Source organism: Kogia breviceps, chromosome 6 (assembly GCF_026419965.1).
Source record: "Kogia breviceps isolate mKogBre1 chromosome 6, mKogBre1 haplotype 1, whole genome shotgun sequence".
NCBI classification, from domain to species: Eukaryota; Metazoa; Chordata; class Mammalia; order Artiodactyla; family Physeteridae; genus Kogia; species Kogia breviceps.
This window is the reverse complement of record NC_081315.1, coordinates 120909832-120933176: the sequence shown is the minus strand read 5'-3', so window position 1 is coordinate 120933176 and position 23345 is coordinate 120909832. Positions and strand designations below refer to the sequence as shown.

Sequence of the window (23345 nt, the reverse complement as noted above, 5' to 3'; positions counted from 1 at the left end):
TCATCTCTGAACAGAAAACGGATGCTATTGATTTCTTTTAAAGTTCTAAGGAGTGACCATAAATTAAACTCAAATTGGCATGTTGTGAAATTACTCTTATCCTTATTGGAGAAATTTAAAATTAGCATATATTATTACTTTAGGATCAGTAAGCTGTAATTAGGGGGGTGTATAAATACAGACTATATTTCAATTCTTTAATGGTTTTATACTCCAGTTGTGAATAATATGAAGAGAGGTATTAACTCATATTTAAAATCAAATAAATTTATTTCACATGGATTTTGTCCATGCATCAGAAACTTCAACACAGAAACAGTACATAAAATACAAGGAAATGAGAAAATGAAAGAGAATATGAATAAAAAGTTAAATTGAACATTCCATTTCACAACTCAAAAGGAATGGAATACCCAAAATTAGCAACAATAGTAAACCAATTGTTTTTGAAAATATGATTCATTTAAATAATAAGCACTAACATTTATTTGGGGAGTTATTTCTGTTGAATACTTTTTAAAAAATCTCAATATTCCAGTGGGTCCTGGTGAGCTTCAAATACATGACAGTATTTTGTACAGAGCAAAGTCTCTTGCTCAGGAGAAAACCTGCATTCAATGATCAAAGTTTAACTGGGCTGACTCCAAGAAAATGAGAGAAATATAAAGAAATGGGAAGTAAAAATCCTAATTTAGATTAGGTTGAAGAATTCTGGAATATCCAGCATTTACTGTCAGAACAAAAGTTGTCTGAAGACCAACAGGGATTTCAGGATACATGAAAAAGTTACAAGTTATAACTAATTCAGCCAGCCAAATCAAAAGGAAAAAATCAAAGTAAGGTTAGAAAATAGAAAATCCATGTAACTGAAGGAGGGAGGGAGAATTTGATATTAGGTAAAAAATCTTCTAATATTGGTCTCTCTGGTTAATCATTTGATATAATTGATTATGGTACTGACTTAATATTTTAACCAAAATTTTCTGGAATATGACTCACTCAAGCAAGTAGAGCAAGTCCTGAACATTTTATTCCAATCAATCATTCCTTCACGTTCAGAGGAGCTTTTAAAATGTATTTTGTTTTATAAGTGTGTTTGAGATGCATGTTCAATTTACCTGCACCAGGAAGCTGACACAGTCTTACTCCACAGCTTCCATTATATTATTTTCTAAAACATTCCTTACCCTATGGAGGTTCCTCTCAGCGACCTTCTAGCAATTATTTCAATAATAGGTTATCATAGGGGCTCTTCTCAAAGCTCTGCTGCTGAGCTTTGATCACACACACACACACACACACACACACACACACACACACACACAATCCCTACACACCCACACGCTTCCTCTCTTTCTCCCTGTGGTTATTCTGACCCAAGCCATACTCACAATGTTAGTGACATCTGGAGAGGCTCCGTTCTGCAGTAGAAGGAGGACAATGTTCAAGTGGCCCATGAAGGCAGCCACATGTATTGGTGTGAGGCCAGACTGCGAAACAAAGCGACAGCAGTTTTACTCCTCTGCACGGGTGGGGGCTTTGGGGCTTCTTCAGATAAATAATACTTGAGTGAAGAGGACAGAAGGGCAGAAGCAAGGGGAAGAAGGAGTAAGAGAAGGAATGTTTCGTGACAAGCTGAAACATTTTTCTACCTCTGTTATAGCTTGGATTGAAGCCCCATATTTCACCAGCAGTTCCATGACTTTGATGCGGTTTTTCTTGCAGGCAATGTGCAGTGGAGTAAAACCATTCTGTGCAAAAGACAATCAAGTTAGTTGAAAACATGCAGAAACGATTCTCACACAACTCCATGCTGGCACGTTGCAGGCAGTAATGTTACATCCTCATGTAGTGTTACCATTTCTTCAAGTGCTGTAGGTGTTGGATTTAGAGAGAAAGTGGTGGTATATTTCTGGAGGCTCTGAACTTGGTTTATATGTGGTGGGCAGGTATGGCACTGTTCGTGTGGTTACAGAGGAAACAGAAAGGAAGAAAATTACATGGGCCTACTCTTCCAAGAAGGAAAAAACTGAGGCAATTATACTTTACAAGTTCTAAAATGTTTTAAAGTATACTGATTGGTCAGATTATGGAATGGCTTAAAGATGCATCAAAGATAAGCATGTGTTTTTCTGATGATGAGCTATTTCTTAAAGTGAAAAATCATTACCTGTTTTACTTCAAAAATCTAAGAACATGACTATAATAAATGTTTCAGCCTAGCTACTATTTTCTTTAGGGAATAGGTGTTACAAATTAACAGAAATCGTTATTTGTGTTGATCATTTTTTTATATCCAGAAGTTATAACGTTTATATTAAAAAGTTTTTATGAGGAGTTGTTGTATGTTAGTGGAAATCATTATTTATGTTGATAATATTTAATACCCAGAAGTTATATTTCTAATATTTTAATATATTTTTTATAACATGTCAATCACACACATTTCGTTTCAAAAAGAAATGATTATTAAGTTCCCAAATATTTTCAAAATAAGTATGGAGAATTTTTGGAATAACTGGAAGAAGGTATCTCGTAGAAGCAAAGGAATGTGGAGAAGTCTTTAAGGTACTTTCTAACTTTCCCTACTAGGCTAATGTGCAGCAATTAGGGGAAACTACATAAAAATTTGTTAACTAGCCCCATGCTTAATCCTTATGTGTTATATTTAAGTATTATATTTTTATCTGAACAATGATGTCTCTATATAGAATCGTATCTATTCTGCTAGTTAACAATTTTGCATGTCCCAATAGGGACTGTTTATCAGTCAATATTGTTCTATACTAGCAGTTCTCAGGAAAGCATAGGATTTTCTTTAACCTAATGACATTATTGTTCACGATATTTGTTAAGTAATTTCCCATTTATGAGCTATGTAATAAGCCAGATATAAATAACTACATGTATATGCAGCACTTAAAAGATGTGCAGTGATTAGAGTGTGATATTTTACATGCTTATTGACCACCATCCAAATGAAAATGAGTACTTTCCTCCTTGTAAGAAAATAAATATCCTTACATAATTGCACATAAACCTAAAAGTACAGTTGCTTCCCAGGCACTAACAAATAAATTCCAATGGAAAATTTCTAATAAAAATAAGATTCAATATTTGCTAAATCTAATGACATTCTCTTAAATATTGATTGTCTAAAGACTCATTTAACTTGCATAAACCATTTAACAAATAGAAAAAAGGATTTGCTTTTAGTTGCAGAATTAAGAAACAAGAGGCATAAATCAGTACATGTCTAATACTTCCAATGATTATGGTTAAATATAAGTGAAGCAAGAAGATTTATTCAATATTAGAACTTGGGAGAAACAGAAGCTGCTCTAGGGACAGCCTCTTGCAGATTTCTCCTGAGCAATTCCTGAAATAGTTTACATAAAATGCTTCCTGAAGCAAGAAGACGCTAAGCATTACTTTTCTATTAGCCCGTGACTGAGTAATCAGGTCAATAAGGAATATCTCCAAGTGAATTCTTCACAGGCTTACATTTTACATTATCTTGTGTAGTAAAATCTATTCACCACTTTAAAACTTTCTTTGTCAAAAAGAGATTAATAAAGTTCAACTTTTTTACAATTTTATTCTGACTCTACGTAGAGGTCTCTAGAACTTACTTGATAATTGCCTATTTTTCAACTTCTATTTTCCGTTTAAAAATGCTTATCACTCCAGAGATTTCATACCTATCTATGAGTTGCTAATTATGGAAATGTTACCTTGGTGTTCTCTTAAATCTATCCTTGCCATCATTTAATAGCAAACTGTGAAGGCATGAAGTAGGCAGGCAGCTTGTGGGAGGTGACGAATTTAGAATTAACTACACATCTATAACCATGCACTGCTGTGTCTACAACCATTGGTCAATCAATGCGGGTTTGCTTATGTCGATCTGTATTCAGTTAATGTGGACTGGGCTAGGTTTACCAGGGCTCTGGCGTTTGGATTGGCTCTCTTGTCCAGAAGGAGTTTGGTTACACGGTAGTGACCACAGTGTGCGGCAACGTGGAGGGCCGTCAGGTAGTCCAGGGTGACGTCATCAACAGGCGCCTTGTGCTGGAGCAGGTGCTTCACACATTCCACATGGTCTCCTTGGGCAGCCATGTGAAGCGGAGACAGCCCATTCTGCGCATCAAAACCAAACCAAAGCAAGACCACATTTTAGTCATTACTTTCAGATTCTGAAACACGACAAAGTCAATTCTTGATCTCTGGAACCATTGGTAGCAGAGAAAAATAATCTCCACTCAACACCTAAACATACAGCAGATTATGTTTGGCAGAGAGGAAAGATAAGAGAATGTTTAATTTCATAACTGTGATATTGTTAGGCAAAAATTAATAGGACTTTCATGAATGAATATATAGTATGTGTAGCAATTCAGTTGGCCCACAATTATTAGGGCAATATTAGATGTACAAAAACAAGTAATAGCTGATGCTTAAATTATGTGTATCCAATTCCATACATAGAAATCTACACTCAATTCATCTCTCTGCATGAATCTCTTTACTTCTCAATAGAGGGGAAAGTGGATGCAGGAGGAGCAAGTGGGTGGGTCAGGGAGAGAAGGAGACTTTGATCATCTCTTAGATCCAAACTGCTCGGAAATTCTGCAACTTCTTTTTACTGTCATGAGACGTGCGTTGGATTTGGAGAAAGCAGTCAGATAAGAGCTAGAAAAGTATAAGGCAAATATGGACCACGTGTCAATGACCTCCCAACGTTAAAATTTTGAGGATAATCTAAATTTATCATCATTGATACTGCCGAAAACAGCTTTAGACTTAATCCTCAGAGAAGGTCAACAGCAGGAATACCAGACAGCCAAGTAGTTCACTGATAATTATTAGTCTAGGTGAGACTCTCGTTTTAAAAAATTAAATAAATATGCTCATAGGAAAAAGCTAAATTAGAAAACATTTGCCCATTAAAAGAAGGGGACTATTGTCTTTTCTTACCAATCAATGCAAATACAGTCACTAGAAAATAACTGTTGACCAAAGATTTAGTTTGGCAGTCATTATATTCAAAGAAGCAGAACTGGATAAAGAAGCCAGAATAGGCCAAAGGCCCAACATTCTTAACAAGGAAGGTGATTTCAACAGTGTAGGACAATCGCAGATTATGCAGTCACAGATGCTTTATGCTGTATGCTTATATATGAATGCTTTATGCTGTAACCTTATATGATGCTTTATGCTCTATCCTTATATATGAATGATATTTGATTTTACAAGAGGCCATTTAAAAGAGTTCCATCTAGGTAACCCATGGTCTTCATGAGTGATATGACAATTACTGGCAGATTCTGTAGATGAGATTATTTTATGGTTTGTGCAAAAGTATATCTACCTACCCTCAATTTGATATAGGCCTTTTATTGGTTATAACATGACTAGTCTGAAATTTTGTTATTTCCATTTAAATTTCAATCCGTTTCCTCAAGAAAACTTTCCATAATTATCTTTGCATGACCCAGCCCAAAATGTTACATTTTAAAGACAGATCTCTACAACATTCTCAGTATAGGTATGAGAATAAAAATAATGCAGATGATTTATTTCTCATCTTCATATATTTCTGATTTGAAGCCACCCTTTCATGATCTGCGTGGCACATCTCTAAAGACTGAGTTCATTCTATACAAATTTTGAATGTGTGGGCCGGTTTTGCTCCAAATGATATCAACTAAATATTCAATTAAGATATAATATAAATTTTAAAATATTTGCTGTGTTTGCTGCCTTATTTTTCTCAGCTTACCCTAGTAACAGCATCAGTTGATATGAATCATGTTCAGGGGATGGGGGAGATGAAATAGGGAGAAAATATTAAGACATGTCCCTTGTCTAAATTTTTTTGTATTTAAGGATCCGAGGGTTGTTACACGTCCCATTAAGTAACTCTGTGTGATTATCTTCAAATTTCGTCTCATGATATTTTCTGGTAACCCAAAGAAAACCTCCAACAAATTAGCTCATCACTTGGTTTCTATTTATATGGATAAGAGTTTTCCTCATGGCTGGGCATGTTGATGAAATGAGACAAAAAATACTAGATGTACTGTGCCATAGAGAACAGTATGCTTGTTTATTGGTTCTTTGTAGCTGGCCTATCCTAACTCATGCTTTCCACATCACCTATTAATCCCAATTATAATCAACCAACACCACCGGTGAGTAATTCTTTTTACTAGTATTGTCTAAGAGATAAAGATTGCAGAGCCAAAAGACTTATCTTGTATTGCTACTTGTGCTTCTTTAAAAGACAGTTTTATATATATTTTATAGTCATCTCAGAGTATCATAAAAATGTAGACTAATAGAATGTAAGAAATATTCTCACTTATATATAATATTCTCATTCACGTATAATACAGTAACATTTACATTTCCATCTGCAGAGAGAATAGCAGGTAAAAATATAGAAAGAACTTGAAGTTATACATTTAATACATCTTAATGCATTTTTTTATTTTAAATAATTAAAAATTTTTTATATCTATTACTCATTCCTTGAACACAAATATTGAGCAACTAGAATACACTTGGCTGATGCTTTGATTTCAAGAAGAATAGAGATTATCAAAAAAATGTCTTAAAGAGTTTGTTGGATCCCATCTTCCTCATAATGACTCACCTTTGTCCTTGCCAGCAAGGGAGCCCCCCGCTCCAGCAGAAGCTCCACCACTTGGTCATGTCCACTTCTTGCAGCGCAATGAAGGGGCGTCAAGCCATCCTGCCAAAAGAATGAAAGATAGGCCTGAGTTCACTTTTTTTAAAAAAACAAGATTGTATCTATTGATACCTTGAAGAGAGTGTGTCTGAAACTCAGCCTTAGGGACTCAGTAGGTCAGTAATAGAATTGCTATCAATTAAATGATAAAGAACAGTAAGAGAGAAAACAAGACAGAGAATCTCGGCAGAGAGAAAGAGAATGAGAAAGACAGAGACAAAACAGAAACAGGGAGCGAGCAAGGGAAATCCCATGTGTGGAGGTTTAATGTAAAAAACACTGTGGCTGGTCATGTGTTTGCATATTTAGGAAGATGGAAAAGCAGAGGGTGTTGCATTTGTTGAACTTGAAAGCCCTACCTGCCTGGAGCCACACCCAGAGATTATACTGTTATACTATTTTCATTCTGGTTGTCCTAACACAACTCCTAAAATTTCTTCTTAATCTAATTTGTTGATCTTCTCTCTTGAATTGTCATTATTTTCATAAATTCTCCTAAAATGCTCCCTGAGGCTCGTAAAAGGGAAGGGTCATTTTTTCACATTCTTCTAAAGGTTTCCACTCATATTTTTCATCATTTTACAAAATACATAATTATTTTTCAAAAATTAATTATCAATAAATAGCATTAAAATAGTATCAAGAAAACTATGGCACAACTGTACGTTATGCTCTTTATAAACCTTTCTGACCCTGATAACCTCTCAGGTAGTTTCTGATTCTAGAGCAATCTCCAAATACCCTCTGTCTTTTGGGTTTTATTTCTCTTATTCATGGCCAAAAAGCAGAATAGCTGGAAAATATGAGGCAAAATATAAGAACAATGGGCAAGAAGTGAAACAGAAAATAAAATCATGACTACATAAATTAACTGGTGATTTCAGACTTAAAAGATTGTCTCAGGGAAAGAGGTTGAGAAGGTAGGTAGAGGTCTAGAAAAGGAGGGATGACGAGCAGTTAAGAGGACTTTAGAAGCTTCTGATTTATCCAGAACTCTAATGGACCATATCTCTGGGTTATGCTTTCCTCCTAATAAATAGAATTCACCTGGATTACAACACTCTTCCTGATCCAACATTCTGGGATTTCTAAGCTAGCTGTCTTCCATTTGCCCTTCCAGATCCATGCTCTTCTGTTCTCCACTGTTTCTTGTCAGCTGGTCTGATCTCTCTCGATTGTATCAGTGGGCTACCCTGCCCTCTGGCTTCTGGTTGGGGCTGGCCAATGGGATATGCAGCAAGACAAGGAAGCAACTCCCTGAGGCATCTACTAGATCCGGCTGTGACTCTTTGTCCAAGGTTACGCTCCTGCCAAAGCAGCCTTCTCCATACAATTTTCTCCTTTGAAAGGATGGTAACCTCTTCTACTTCTCACCTTTCAGGTCTAGGGTTGGTAATGAGCCCTGCTGTTAACTAGCCCCAAGGATACCCCACTATCCCTTGTGCCTCCCCTTCAGTCCAGCCACAATGGTATCAATAAGCCCTTTAATAATCTCTATTCAAATGATCAAATTTGAGTGTGTCATCTGTTTTTGTCTAGGACCTTGATGATAATTATTCCTTGCTTGGTTAAACCTATTTAGCCAGTATTGAGATACTAAATAACCTAAACAGACCTTGCAGTTTTGGTTACCTGGGAATTAGCATGAAAAGACTGTCTTTTGAGAAAAAAATGTATGTAACTACTGTAGTTGGATGCCAAGTTATTTTAAAGTTTGCCAAAAGGAGCTTAAAAGACAAACTGTGTGGGCAAAGTGATTAAAATGATGATGCTTTTGTATCTTGTCCTCAGTGCCCTATGGTGGAAACACAGAGCATTGGTTGCTATATAAGTGAAATAGCAGTTAGATACAGCTTGATTTCTCAAACATGTTCTTGGTGGGAGCTTTATTGAGATCTAGAGTTGGAGAAATCCAACACAGAGAATGAAGGCATGAAGTGCACAGTCCAGCAGGTAGGCCCTGGAATCACAGAGCTCTGGGTGTGAGTCTCAGATCAGCCCATCATGGGTGAAGCTCTCTGAGGCTCAGCTTCACGATATGTCAAGTGAGGATGCTTTTTCTTACCCCGTTTAATTTACAGCCTTGTTTGAAAAATGAGGGGATGCTGCCTTACATCATTTTTAAAAAGGTAGAGTATTGTTTTCTATGGATTATATGAAATATTCATTGTGTAATCATGTTGAAACCTCTAAAAGGCTCTCAGAACAACAATAGGAAAATATGGAGAATACTTAATAAACCCGCAAGAACATCAAGTTAAAATAAGGATTAAATAATTGGGTCTAAATCTTACAGTTTAGTGATGCAGTTTATCTGCTCTTATAAAGGACATGTGAATTATATCAAATTCAAGTTGCCCACAATGCTCAATCTGGGTAGATTTTGGATATTTTCTACAAAGTGCAGTGTCTCATTATTGGCCCCCATAAAATCTTTATCAAAAGGTTTTGTATTGAAGAACTTTTTAACTTACTCTTTTAATTTAGTTTTTACTCTTAGAGACTATGATCTGTTCATGATCTTTTTTTTTCTTGTTTTAAATTCTTAAGACTGTGCTTGAAGTTTACACTTTCCTCCCCTCCAGAGTCCCCTTCCATGTGTTCTCTCTTTTTCTTCACTGGAATCAGTTCAAAAATTCTTTTTTTTTTTTTTTGCAGTATGCAGGCCTCTCCCGTTGCGGAGCACAGGCTCCGTGCGCACAGGCTCAGAGGCCATGGCTCACGGGCCCAGCCGCTCCGCAGCATGTGGGATCTTCCCATACCGGGGCACGAACCCACATCTCCTGCATCTCCTGCATCGGTGGGCGGACTCTCAACCACTGCGCCAGCAGGGAAGCCCGATGTCAGTAATTCTTAAAGGGACACCATTCATCTAGCTGGTAACCCACATCATTAGCTTCTTACGACCATTTCTCTCCTTATCTTTTCCTCTCTTCTCTCTCAGCTTAGATTATTCTTCCAGCAGTGTATCCTGAATTCTGTGTACTAATATAGGCTCTGCTAATTTCTAAGCTGTGTGTCCTAGGTTAAGTTATATAACTCCTCTGGAACTCATTTTTCCCCTTGGTAGTCTCATTTCTCAAATGGAGACCTCCATATTTTCTCAACAAGAAAATAATAATACTTTGTAAGTTGTTAGGAAGATGAATTAAGATGATATTTGTATAGTACTTAGAAGGGTGCCCAGAACATTGTGTGCATATGACAATTGGTAGCCACTATTGTTATTATTTTAATTATTACTCCTAATAACAAGTAGCAAGAGTGATCCCTTTTTCTGATGTATGGTTTTTCATTCATCATCCTTTAATGTGTTTTGTATACTTTTATTGTTTGCATTGAAATATGTATTTCAATATTTTAGCCATAATCCTTATAGGAAGCATTTCCACATTTAAATAAAAAAATAAGTTTAAAAATAAAAATGAATAATGCCTTTAATAAAACTTGAATTAATAATATCATTTTAGCTATAACGTTTCTGTTTTAACATTAAAATGAGGTTTTTCAGATACCAGAAAACCAGGGCTCTGGTGAAAATGTGTCAGAGTTTCACACTAGATTCTAGTCAATGATGAGAATGCCAGTGAGATGCAAAATGTGTCAGTGATTGACATAGTGCTGGTGAAAGTGGTGGAGAAACTACGGGTATGATTTTTTTTAATTACCCCAAAGCCTTTATATATCTTGCTCTTCTCCTAATAATGAAAACATTATAAGTGAGAAAATAATAAGACCAAGAGAAAATTTTTGATGGAACATACTAAATTCAGAATGTTTATGACTAGTTTGACTGCTAGGGGAACTTGAGACCTCTGTGAAAAAAATGAAACAATAATATTAATATTATTTTAAATTCCATATAAAGACACACTATTGTTTACCTAAAAAGATAGTCAAAAACAAGTATAACATTTTTAAATTTAAAAATATATTTTTAAAGGACAAAAAAGCAAACCATATTCCCATAGTAATCAAATATTATAGTTCCAGAATTAGCCTCCTGATTCCAGACCACAGTAGTGCATTTCAGTATTTACCTCCTACTTGATTTTACTTTTGGTAAGAAGGATACAGGTCTGATAGTTATAGCCAAAACTGAAAGAACCTAACTGTTTTTAAAATCCTACTCCTTAGAGATGAGGAAGTATTTTCACTTGCAGGGAAAAGCTCGGCACCATCTTCATTATTGTGACTGATCCTTAGGGTGCACTGGAACCAGTTTGCACACACTAGTGAGAGTCAATTTTTTGCACATCTTTTCCCAATTCTGTATTCAGTGATACCATATTGGTAGCTCCAATTGGCCATGGTGAAAGTATGGAAGTATTTACACCATGGAAATCATCAAAGGCAAAGGTTACAAATCAGAGGTTTTTATTTTATTTTTTTGAAGAGCTGATTATTAAACTTTTACCAGTACACTGCTAACCTAATCCCTTGGGTACTGTTGATTTGCATCTCTGACTAAAGGGATATAGTCTGTCTTGTTAACTGCTGTTATCTCTAGGGTTCACAGCACCAAGTCGGAAATCAATAATTATTTGTTTAAGGAAGGAATGAACAGAATGTCTGTACAATGTATAATTAGAAAATCCATTTTCACTTTATAAATTCTTGAATGAAATTCCATTTATTTGCTATATCTAAAGGCTACACTGGATGAAATACAGTCCAAATATTCCCTTCAAGAATAATAAACCAAGGCTTACATTTCATTGTTAACTTGCTCAAGGACAATTAGTTAGTGGCAGAACTAGCATAAGAATCCATTTTTCTCCATTTCTTAGTACTCTTTTATGAAAAAACAATGCCTATTTTGAGTTAGACTTTTAAATTGTACATGCAAATGTATGTAGGGAATGCAAATTAGAGCATCTTTTAAAGAAAAAAGCAAATATTGTGATGATCAATAAAAACAAAATCAATTGCCTCAATAATGAATGAATACTCCAGAAAAGCATTAATAAGAGCAATGTGCATCCTTAATGACCAAGATAAAAGTTTTTTGCATTTACAAAGTGCTGTCTTTCCATTGGTACTCTCAGTTATTAGAGAGTCTCAAGAGAAACAGAAAGGTAAATGTAAAGGGACTTATTATGTTAGAAAGGTACTTAAAGGAGGAGGTACAGAAACTCTTTCCTTTAAATATAGAGAACAAGTAAGCAAAGCATGCAGCATTATATGTAATTGTTCCAAATTCTGCACACCTACAGCATAGCAAGGGAAAAGGCATGCCATCCAAGCAAAAGGTAAAAACCATATAAAAACTCTGATGCAAAGACAATGGACAGCACAACAAAGATCTTGATAGACAAAGCAAACCACTGCAGAACTCCCACATGATAATATGACACAAGTGCTCTGGACCAAATGTCTTAGAGAAATGAGATTAAGAAAGCAACATTTCCTGAGGTCATTAAAACCCAAAATGTATAGTCTGGGACTGGTGTAGTTTCTAGAAGCTCAAAGATGATAAGGTTTATTAAACAAAATATTTGTTAGCCTCAAGATTTGCAAGGGAATTAAATTAGATCCTTATTCCTTGGACTATGAGAATGCAAAGTCCCAGAATTAAACAAAGTGAAGATAAAATATCATAAGGGACATATTCTATCTACTAACTTCCATAGACTTCTTCCACCATATATTTCAAAATTTTATATAATAGGAATGTTTAAAACTTTACTTAAGTCTATGATTAATCAAGTCTACTCCAGAGAATTAATATTAAAGTACAATACTAGTTTAATTTAATGTTTAAGCAAGTAATTGTACATAATTTCCATTACATAATAAAAAATTATGAGTAGCTAAGTAATTTACTTAACGCCACTTAAAAAATACCCTACGAGTTGATTCTCACATGACCCTATGAGGTAGGGTAGTATTATAGCCTAAGCTCAGAGAAGGCAAATAAATTGCCGAAGTCATTCAACTTGTAAGCAGTAGAAGCAGGATTTGAAATTAGGTAATCTGCATTCAAAGTCTGCACTTTCAACAGGTGTACTGTCCTGCCTACCTTATTATTTATTTGTTCGGAGTGCGTAAAAACTCAGAATTATATTTAACTCAACAAGTTTGAAATGAATGAAGGGCACTGCCTCTTAGAGAGTTGACATGAGTAAAAGTGCAACATAATAACTGTATACCTTTTTTTCCGTAAGCATAATAGGAGATATCCTGCTCAGATCCCTACAGCATAACCACTTAAGAAAAATGATTTAGGAGCTGAAAAGTTTGAAGCAAAAGATTTTCAACATGTATTAAAATATTTTACATAAAAACCACACTCTCATAGCTTAATGTATGCAAATGATTTGGGTTCTTGATATTTACAGCTAGCCAAATCAGAGATGAGTAAGTTCAATCTTTGATCTTTGTTCCATGAAAATCTATAAGTAAGGACTTGAAAAACTGTCTCACTGAGGAGCTAGCATTCCGTTTCTCCAGGCACTTATGAGCAAATATTAATTCCACTTTACATATGATGTGCAATCTTTAAATGCTGTATGAGGTTTAAATAGAATCCAAGAAAGCAATTTCTTTGAAAACACATTGCCTGTGTTTAGGGACTGTTATTTAAAAGTGTCTGCTAAAAGAATACAAAAAAATAATAATGGTAGGAAATTGAAAGAACAGAGACACTCACCCTAGTTTTGGCATCGATCTGACCACCACGATCCAGTAAGAGCTTCACCATGTTTGTGTTTCCCCTTTTGGAAGCCACATGCAGAGGAGTGATTCCATTCTACACCGTGGAAAGACCAAACAAGAGTATATTGGGTATGACAGGGCATTATGATGATGGCTTCGTATTAGCACAAAGGAGATTATGACCTATTTTGTAATTTTATCTGAGGTTTCTATGGTTTCAATGCTTTTGATTTTTAAGGAACAAAAAAGCACACAAACCACAAAGCACTGTAGAGAATGATATATGGAATGAAACTGCATAATTAAGTTAGTCAATAACTGCAACATATGTACTGAATGTACACATCACAGTCAAGAGACAAAGGGAGCACTTTGGCATAATATTCAATAGAAACAAAATTTCAGATCCTACCTAGACAGAGCCCTAGACTAAAGTCTATCTTTCTTATTATAACACTTATGTACTTAAAGATTCTGGGATCCTGAAGTTTACTATGCTTAAAAATAGAGTACAGATATACATATCAATACCCAATGGAAAAATGATTCTTAAAAACACCTTCCTCAGAATAATTCAGTATGAAAAACTTGAAAATAACTCAATGTAGTTTCACAGAAGAAGACTTCTAAGGATAAAAATACTATATACATGAATTATATGTATTTCTTTTCTTGGCTATCATATACCATCATTAGGTCAAGGATGTGTACCTGATTTTTGGTATGTTATGATTTTGCAAATATTCAAGTACTGTGTTTACTGATTCATATTAAGTACACTGAGTTTTATAATTGTCATGTAAGTGAACTCTTTCCAGTGAAAGCATATCATTAAAACTATAACACAACATAATGTCTTTTTTTTTTTTTTTTTTTTTTTTTTTTTTTGTGTGTGGTACGCAGGCCTCTCACTGCTGTGGCCCCTCCCATTGCGGAGCACAGGCTCCGGACGCGCAGGCTCAGTAGCCATGGCTCACGGGCCCAGCCGCTCCGCGGCATGTGGGATCCTCCCAGACCGGGGCACGAACTCGTGTCCCCTGCATCGGCAGGCGGACTCTCAACCACTGCGCCACCAGGGAAGCCCAACATAATGTCTTTTTACTATTTCAGTACGACTCCTCATATGAGCAGATTCTCAATTTATTAAAAAAAAAAAATCCCTGTCAAATTGTATGCCCTATAGTCACTGTTAGGACATAGTATAAATGTAGTTATACATTTTATACTTAATGTTTTAACAGTTTAATTTTTTATCGACTTGAAGCTGCTTGTTCATGATTCGTGGTGTGACCTTTAAATGTAACTGCTCATACCGATGTCAGAATCAACATCTTCCTTATTGCAAATGATTTGCGTGCATGTGAACTGACACACTATTTTGCACGTGTTGGGTTGTGACGACTTCCTGTGATTTGCAGGGAAAAAAATGGAAAATCTAATATCTCCAGCACTGATAAATCCAGGTAAGGAAAAGGAAATAAAATCTTTATCATTGTTAATTTTCGCTTTAGCAAAATGCCAAATCCTCTGGTGGTCCAGTGATTAGGACTCCACGCTTTCACCGCCAAGGGCCTGGTTCAATCCTTGGTCGGGGAACTAATAAGACACCACAAGCTGTGCCGCATGGCCAAATAACATAACATAATATAACATAAAATGAAAATAAACTATTTTAATCCATACCCTGGCTGTGAAGTCCACAGCAGCTCCCCGGTTTAGAAGAAGAGTTGCCACATTGACGTTTCCATAGTGGGCAGCGATGTGCAAAGGGGTGAAACCACTCTGTGGAAAGCAGAGAAAATGACAGTCAGTGAAGCATTTCACCTCTGTATGTTGCAGTTACTGGATTAGAGAAGAAAATCACATCTACCTAATACGTGAACAGCGCAATTCAGATCATAAATGCTTTAATAAGACTTTTTAAGTTTCAGTGCTATTATTTAAATTTAGTGGTAAATAAGTCAACATATAAACAGGTAAATAAATATCCTACATTTCTTGGCAACATTATTTCCAATTACATTAACAATTTATCTATTTATGAGATCTGTTATCTGTATGAAACCATGCTTCTTGAGTTGATTTAGCTTTAGAGCAAAACGATATGATTAAACAGCATATTTTTTCAGCCATAGAATTAATATAATTATGAATAAAAAATTTTTCTCCAGAGAAAATCTCAAAACTTCTATTTTTTTCATTTGTTTGTGTTTTGGTTTGGGTGTTTTTTAAAATGAATAACAGCATTGGTTGATATTGTATCTTTGGAACTATGAAAATATTGTGAGAAATTCTTACAGGACATATACAATTCATCTTACATCATTTATGCTGTCCTGACATTTCTTTAACAACTATGTTTAGTCAGACTATATTGTTATAATAAAAAAAAGTTTAAAAAATTAAACAATATACTTGGAATTAATATGAATATAAAATAAAGAAAAAATTTAAGTGGAACCCAATTTTGAATGTTAATTAAACCAAACTTTATCAATAAAATAAGATTGATATAGAATAAAATAAGCAAGTTGAATCAATTACATGAGCATTAGAGAACAGTTTACTATCAGAATGTTTTAAAAATGAGTCTGAAAATCTTAAATGGAAGAAAAGCATATTTCCTTTCTTTTTTTTTCTAATAAAAATTTAGTTAGAAATCTGCCATTTTCACAGTAGATGCATATTAATTTTTTTCTTATTAAAGTATGAAAAGAGGCATTATTCTTGCTCTCTATAATATTCATTGCTTAATAAAAGATTATAGGAAAAATAAAGACTGTTCCTGTAAAACTGGATATCAAATCCTGCAGTTTTGAGGATATTTTGCATTGTTCTCTTTTATTTGAAATGAACTTTGATGTGTATAATACTGTTTCTAAGAAACATTATCTAAATCACAACCATTATTTTTCTATTCACTTGATATATAGATTTTGGTGACTTTATTTTTAAAATGGCCTAAATAAGCATTCAGATATCTTAGGTAATAGAAATTCCTCTGTGCTATCAGCCAAATTAGCTGAAAATAATTTCTGACTGTAGCAAATGAAGACACAAAATAAGAATAGTAACTATCAATCCAAATCCTACTCTTGTGGTCATTTTTTTTTTTTTTTTTTTTGCGGTATGCGGGCCTCCTACTGTTGAGGCCTCTCCCATTGCGGAGCACAGGCTCCGGATGCACAGGCTCAGAGGCCATGGCTCACGGGCCCAGCCGCTCCGCGGCATGTGGGATCTTCCCGGACCGGGGCACGAACCCGTGTCCCCTGCATCGGCATGCAGACTCTCAACCACTGTGCCACCAGGGAAGCCCGTGGTCATGATATTTTTATTTTGTTTCTACATGATGGCAAATATTAATGTCAATATAGAAGAAAAAAATCAGTCTACAACCTGGCTATTATTTTATAAAATGTCAAGCTTTAGTATTTTAGGAAATAATTGACTAGATGTTTTTCATTTTTATCTTGATATTTTCTGTCACCCAGTTATATCCTGAATATGCATCTTTTATTCAAGTTACAATTTAATTTCAGAAAAACATAGTGACTGGTGATGAATCATTTTCAAATTATTCAAGTATAATAATATTATTTTTCCTATTTGCAGAAATAAACTAATTTATCTCTGACACAGCCTCATTGAAAATCCATGATGATGCCTCAGGCTGTGACTCTTGGATCAACACGAGGCTGGTATAAGCCCCTCAGAGGAACTTTTCCCTGAGTAACATGGAGGTGGAAGGCTCAGGTCACCTTCCTGCAGGACTACTGATGGAGGGGTTTTCCCTCTTCGTTATTCTATTGCCCCCGAAGAAATATTTCTAACTCAGTCTGTATCTACTCAAATTGCTGCTTTCAGCATAATGATTAGAGCCAATACTGCTTTAAAAAATTTAAACAATTACCAAAAATCACCTACAAAAGAAAGGTATTAAAATCAGTAATTAAGATATATCAATTTGTATGATTCCAGTCTTGAGAAATTTCACCAAGCAGTGGGCTTTTTAAAAAAATCTCTGACCTAAGTTCCACACACAGATATGGAACAGAAGAAGTGATATGAATAATTCAAGTATATTCACATCTCAATGGGTAAATTTGTCAATAAACAAGAAATTAGGTTTAGAAATACACTACTCTCTGTAAATACTAAGTGTGAGTGCTCAAAACCCCCATAGGCCCACAACCCAGTGATCATATGAGATGTTAGTCTAAAGAATTCCCTCAGCAAAGTGAAAATCAACCTACATAAGCAGTTGCTTGCCTTTGAAGGTTAATTTTTGTAATATAGGTTAATTTTTATAATATACTTTCAACAATGTTTGTGTTAGTGCCTCTTATACCACCCCCCACCCCCCCCACCCACCTCCACACACACCCACACACACACACTCTCAGAGGCTTCTGAACCAAACACTCTTGTTGATTTTGTTAATTAATGGGACTTATTTAGGTATGTGGAAAATAGATGATTTCATGACAACTATTGTAAGAGCAAGATAAAAGTAAATGCTTTGCTCATGATAGGCTCGATATCATTACTGATTATATACAGTGTGGTAAAAATAAAGAGACAGAATAGAAGGGCAACTGCAATTAGGTAAGAGGATGAGACAGTGGCAGAGAAACCTCCTTAAATTACACTTCACTAAATTCTAAATGGAGAATTCTCATTAGGAAAGGAGGTCACATCTCTTATTGGCCAAAAGTGAATAATAAAGCTCACTTAGTAAAATATATATTACGGAAGAGTCTTGTTTCATGCTCTACTCTAATGAGCTATTTAAAGTTTCACTGATTAAATAATGCTTCAAATACATGCTATATTAAATTTTTTGAATTATCCACTTGCCTTAATTATGGGCAAAGTTTCCAAATTAATTAATTTCCTAATAATGAAAATTCCAATCATTAGTATAAATTAGTGAGCATTTATTCTAATTGAACAAAAAATAAAATAAAAACAAGGTATATTTTGATATAACTGCAATACTGTACCTCGGTTGTCCTATTCACCATCATCTGAAGCAGTGTTGTGTGGGAAAAAGAGGGAAGATATTACACAGTGCAAAATTAAGGAAACAATCAATCTGTTCTCTGCAATTGAATATACCGTTCCAGCAGGCCAAAATGCATTCTACTGAAAAAAGACAACTATAACGTTATACAATTATATCTTTCTAATTCTGGTTCTATTATTCTTTTACCACACATTGAAATAGAATGAATAAGCAGATTTCTAAAAAGCTGAACCTCACCTTTTAAAGAAAATTATCTTGAGGTTTTTTTCTGTTTTCTTACTGCACTCAAGAGACAGTCCCCTTTTTTTCTGAAATACCTCTGAAAGTAAATTATCTCTTTTGATGACCAGAAGTAATTTTGCATTGTCACCATGGCCTACTTCTTTATCATCTCCCAGGAGGAATCTGGTGGCCGAAGAGGGCCCTTCCACAAACGTATGCAGCTTTTACCTTGGATTGTACGTCAGCATTGTGATCATTCTGAAGCAGGAGTGCAGCAGATTTGGTGTCATCTTTCCTCGCTGCAATATGTAGAGCTGGCAGCCTCACTTTCCCTTTGGTGTCATTCTCCAAGAGGATGGCCACTGCCTGGTTGTGTCCTTGCTGGAGTGCCACCGCTAGGGGCGTAAAGCCATCCTGGTAAAACAGAAGCAAAAATCTTCCATCAGCTTTCGGAAGCCTGGGATTCAACTCCAAGAAATAGTGCATCTAATTTTCAAATTAATGATTAAGACTGACAAGAAAAATGAAGGGATTAATTATTGCTATGAAGATTAAAGCAAATTATCATCATTTGTTGTACTATACACTGGCTTCATCAGACTTTTTTACATCAGATTTTTTAAATACCCATTCTATTTATTTTTTAAAACATCTGCATTTCCTAACAAAGCATAATGCACACAGGATGTATTCAAATGTGTTTTGAATGTGAAAATAAAAATTAGAACCAACCCTAAGTAATGTCTGCTTATGGAAAGGAAAATGTGGGAAGGGTAGAAATAATGGAGAACAAGTCTGACTGAGAATCAAAGATATTGTAGCCAAGACAGGGAAATAACTTACATGATGAACTATGCAACCTGCTAAATATCTCACAACAACTGTTAATGGAATGGTCTGTTACCAATTAATTTGGGAAGTTTAGGACATAATATGATCTAAAATTCTTTGGCAAATAAGGTTAAGTCATTAAGTTTGCACTTAGCTGAACTGTATATTATTTAAATCATTTAGATATAAAATTGTGCTAAGTAATGTAAAGAAAATCAGTCTTTCAATTTGAAACTTAACAATTTAAAAAATAACAAAGATCATCAAAGTTAGAGGAACCTTAGAGGTAGATGGATAACCACATTAGAAAAATTAGAAGCTATGTTTTCTCTCTAGAAACAAGTATTCAGCAATGGAAAGGTGATGAGTAAGTAGAAAAAATATACGTATATATTCTAGGCTCGGTTAATGTGAAAACCTCCTTTAATTCACAAAAGCTTGAAAATAAGTCTCAGAGTTAAATGTTTCCATTCACAGAAGAGATGAGGGCAACTGGATATGGTACATCTATTGAATATATTCCAGAGATAATGGCAATTTATCAGCATCTAACTACTCCATTTGTTTTCAACAGTATATTTTTAAAAGGTAACTGTAGACTTCGGAGGGAAAATCATTTCCCTCAAATGCATCATATCATATATGCACTACCACAGTAAGAGTTGAATTTTTCAAATTAGAATTGAATTTTAAATAAATACATTACTTAACGGAATGGAAGAGTAAAGCATGTAGTGTTGTAAGATGAAAGAGAGTAGCTTAAATTTAGAACTTTGTTTGGCACAAATTAAGCCCTCTGTGAAGAAGGGAAGAACAGGCTCATTATCATGCACACATTTAATTTGATTCCCCCCTGAAACACTGGGATAGTTTATATTAAAAGAATGTGAACTTTATTTTTTCTTAGAGACAAGGCATTTGCTGACAGCACAGAACCTAATTAAAAAGTTTTTCGCCTTCAATTTTGGTAACATTCAGGAAGAAGGAAGAAAGCAGAGAATTACAAAAATGGTACTGGACAGACAGAGAACTCCTTTCAGAGAATTTAACTTTGGACCTCCACCGCATGGATTTCATTCTAACCTACACTTCATGGGAGAAGGGTAAAGATTTGAAATGACTTTTTGAAGTACCTTCACTAACTCTATGAAAAGGAAACCTATATTAAAACTCTGTAGCTTAATTTTTCATCATTTATTTACCAATGCTAATTGCTATACTTATGGGAAATTTCAACACTTTAAATATTTCTTTTCAAACATGAGTTTCATTGCCATACTGAATGATCTCATAATTATCTGATTTTTAAAGTGGTCACAATGTCTTGATTAGTAACTAAGTTTTGCAAGTTAGGGCTACTAATGGGTTCAGGGTAAGTGTCTTCTTTAGGTATATTCATACATGTACACACAACCATAGAAGGTATTTAGCAATATAGCCTAAAAGATCAACTAGTAATCAACCATATAGCCCTAGGAAGATGTAATTCATTCACAGAATGATAGACTAAAAGGGAACATGCAAAGATTTTTCTATTAGTGTATTTCCTGATAACCATTCGGGCCAGTGGTATGGAATTAATCAAATAAGTTTATACATATCCAGTCAGGGAAAATTAATTTCACTTATTTAAATGATTACAAAACAAATATATGTTTGTTTAGAAGCATATATGTATCTAAACTAGGATTCAAAACCTCATGTGATTTACTTGCAACAGTCATATTTCTTTGTGGAAATAAGAGACAGTTTTAATTCTCTGAGAATCAGAGTGTAACACGGACTCCGCTGATGCAACATACATAAAAGGGTATCTCTGGAAGCAGAGTGAGATGCTACAGAGGTCCAGACTGGAGGAGTCTTGAGAAAGCTGACAATGCTGTCAGGGTGCATTTCCCTAAATCATACACTAGAAAAGTCTATTTGGTGAGTAGAACTCTGTAGTGTAAAGGTTTCTCTAGGTAAATGATTCTGCTTTCAAGGAAATAAAGTAAGACAAATGCATATTTCCATAGTTTGGTACATTTCTCAGAGGTCCTAATGCAGAGATATGGTCTCGTACTATTACCCAAGCTTTGCCTGAGGATATACACACTGATGGAATCAGTGTCTCAGAAAGTCATAAAATAATAATCATAAAAATCACACTGTACTCATGTAGTGAGAGTGTAAAATCTGTGTGTGCTGAGTAGAGAACGTGAAATCGTTTAATACTAGGCAGTCGTGTTTTCCAGTCATAAACGGGAAATGTGGTCCCACTAATAGTGATGTCTTGGGATTGTTTTTAACTAATGAGAGTAAGCTGTCAGAAAGTTATTGCCAGGCTCCATAAAAAGTTTTCTCTCAAAGGGCCTGGACGTGAATTTAATAGATTATAAATGACCTCTCCCCACAGTGCAGGGTAGAAGGGATTTCATGTTTATTTCACTGAAAGACTTAACTGTCCAGAAAGGAGGCTATATGAGACATTAAAAGTTATCAAGATAGTTTCTGGGTGACAGCCATCTATCTACCAGTTATCTTTCACTCCAGGGCAGGAGTTTTAAAATTTTATCAGTGGAGCCACAGAACATGAAATAGGAAAACTAAAGCCTGGTTGCTTTTGGGTGAGGAGAGGCATGTCCCAAGGGAGCTCTCTTCCCCTCCTCTCCTGTGTCACCTACTCCCAACCTTCTAGTGGCCCCTGAGGCATTTTCTTCAAGCTCTAATGCATCCTAAGCATCACTTAAAAATCACTGTGACAATCACTGAACTCCCTCCTTAATCTGTTTAGGCAAAAATGAGAAGGAAAATACAAAGCAGGTTCGGTTTACTGGAGAACACACACAGGAAAAGGAAAGGGATGTTCTAAGTTGGCCCATCCCGACTCCTCTTCATGTCTAGATGGCCTGAATGCTTTGAGACTGGATTGATTTTGAACATTCTATTCAGTTGTTGCCATATTCACAGTCACACAACCACATGCCATAATTTGTACTTCATAAAATATGAACAGCTTTCTGACGACATACTCCTCATGAAATTGTGTGAACATAAATAACTCTGAATTATTGCTAATCATTAAAAAACTTGCTTTTAAGGAATTGTATTAGATCCTAACAAAGATAAAACATTGATGAAAAGAGATGGATAAAATTTACTATAAATTGATTTTAGAATAGTATAAAGCTCCCCCAAGCTAGAGAATGGCAAATTGATGGAAGCATGATTTCATGTAAGAATAAATTGACATGAATCCCAAATCAAGGCATAAACTCATTGAACTGTGTGCACTGGGTCATTCATTCGTTCATGGCCACTGTTGTAGATTACAATGGTAACATGAACACTCGTAGGATAAAGGTAATGGAGACCCTTTGCATCTGGAAACAAAGAACATGGACATAAAGATCAAAGAATTCAAGTGTCTTACCTCAGTAGCAGTGCTCTGATTAGCTCCATTTTCCAGCAAATATTTTACAACATCAATGTGGTTCTCTTGGGCAGCCATGTATAAAGGAGTGAAGCCATTCTGAGGACAAACAGTGAAAAAGGTATCTTCAATCATTTGTAAAGTTTAAACCAGGGAAGAATATAAGACAAAGAGAGAGAGAATACTGTGAAGGAAAACTTTGAAATGGTGAAACATATAGCATACCTTCACACTGAAGAAGTCATACATGCATTTACCATCAGAAAACTAGACAACTCAGTTAACCAGTTCCCACCCACAATTTTTCAAAGAATAAGGAGAAAGGGAAGAAATATCCCCCTCATTTCCTGCCTTCATTTCAGCACCAGAGATTCACATTTCTTATCACCCAACACTGTGTTAAAACTAAAGATATTTAGTATCTTAATATCTATATAATTCTA

The 23345-nt window shown here is 35.1% G+C and overlaps 1 protein-coding gene across 50 annotated transcripts in view; it reads right to left on the bottom strand.

The window, feature by feature from the left end:
• ANK2 (ankyrin 2) overlaps window positions 1-23345 on the bottom strand; it is a 689273-nt gene that overhangs the window by 132967 nt on the left and 532961 nt on the right. For 38 of the 50 annotated variants that reach the window (XM_067036535.1, XM_067036530.1, XM_067036514.1 and 35 more), the window contains 9 exons: window positions 22903-23001; window positions 18888-19073; window positions 18415-18438; window positions 15095-15193; window positions 13407-13505; window positions 6659-6757; window positions 3943-4140; window positions 1653-1751; window positions 1392-1490 (listed from right to left, as the gene is read on the bottom strand). In XM_067036535.1, the coding sequence (XP_066892636.1) occupies window positions 1392-1490; window positions 1653-1751; window positions 3943-4140; window positions 6659-6757; window positions 13407-13505; window positions 15095-15193; window positions 18415-18438; window positions 18888-19073; window positions 22903-23001 (1002 nt within the window). The remainder of the gene's footprint in view (window positions 1-1391; window positions 1491-1652; window positions 1752-3942; window positions 4141-6658; window positions 6758-13406; window positions 13506-15094; window positions 15194-18414; window positions 18439-18887; window positions 19074-22902; window positions 23002-23345) is intronic. The other 12 variants (XM_067036517.1, XM_067036542.1, XM_067036509.1 and 9 more) reach the window with 3 other exon arrangements.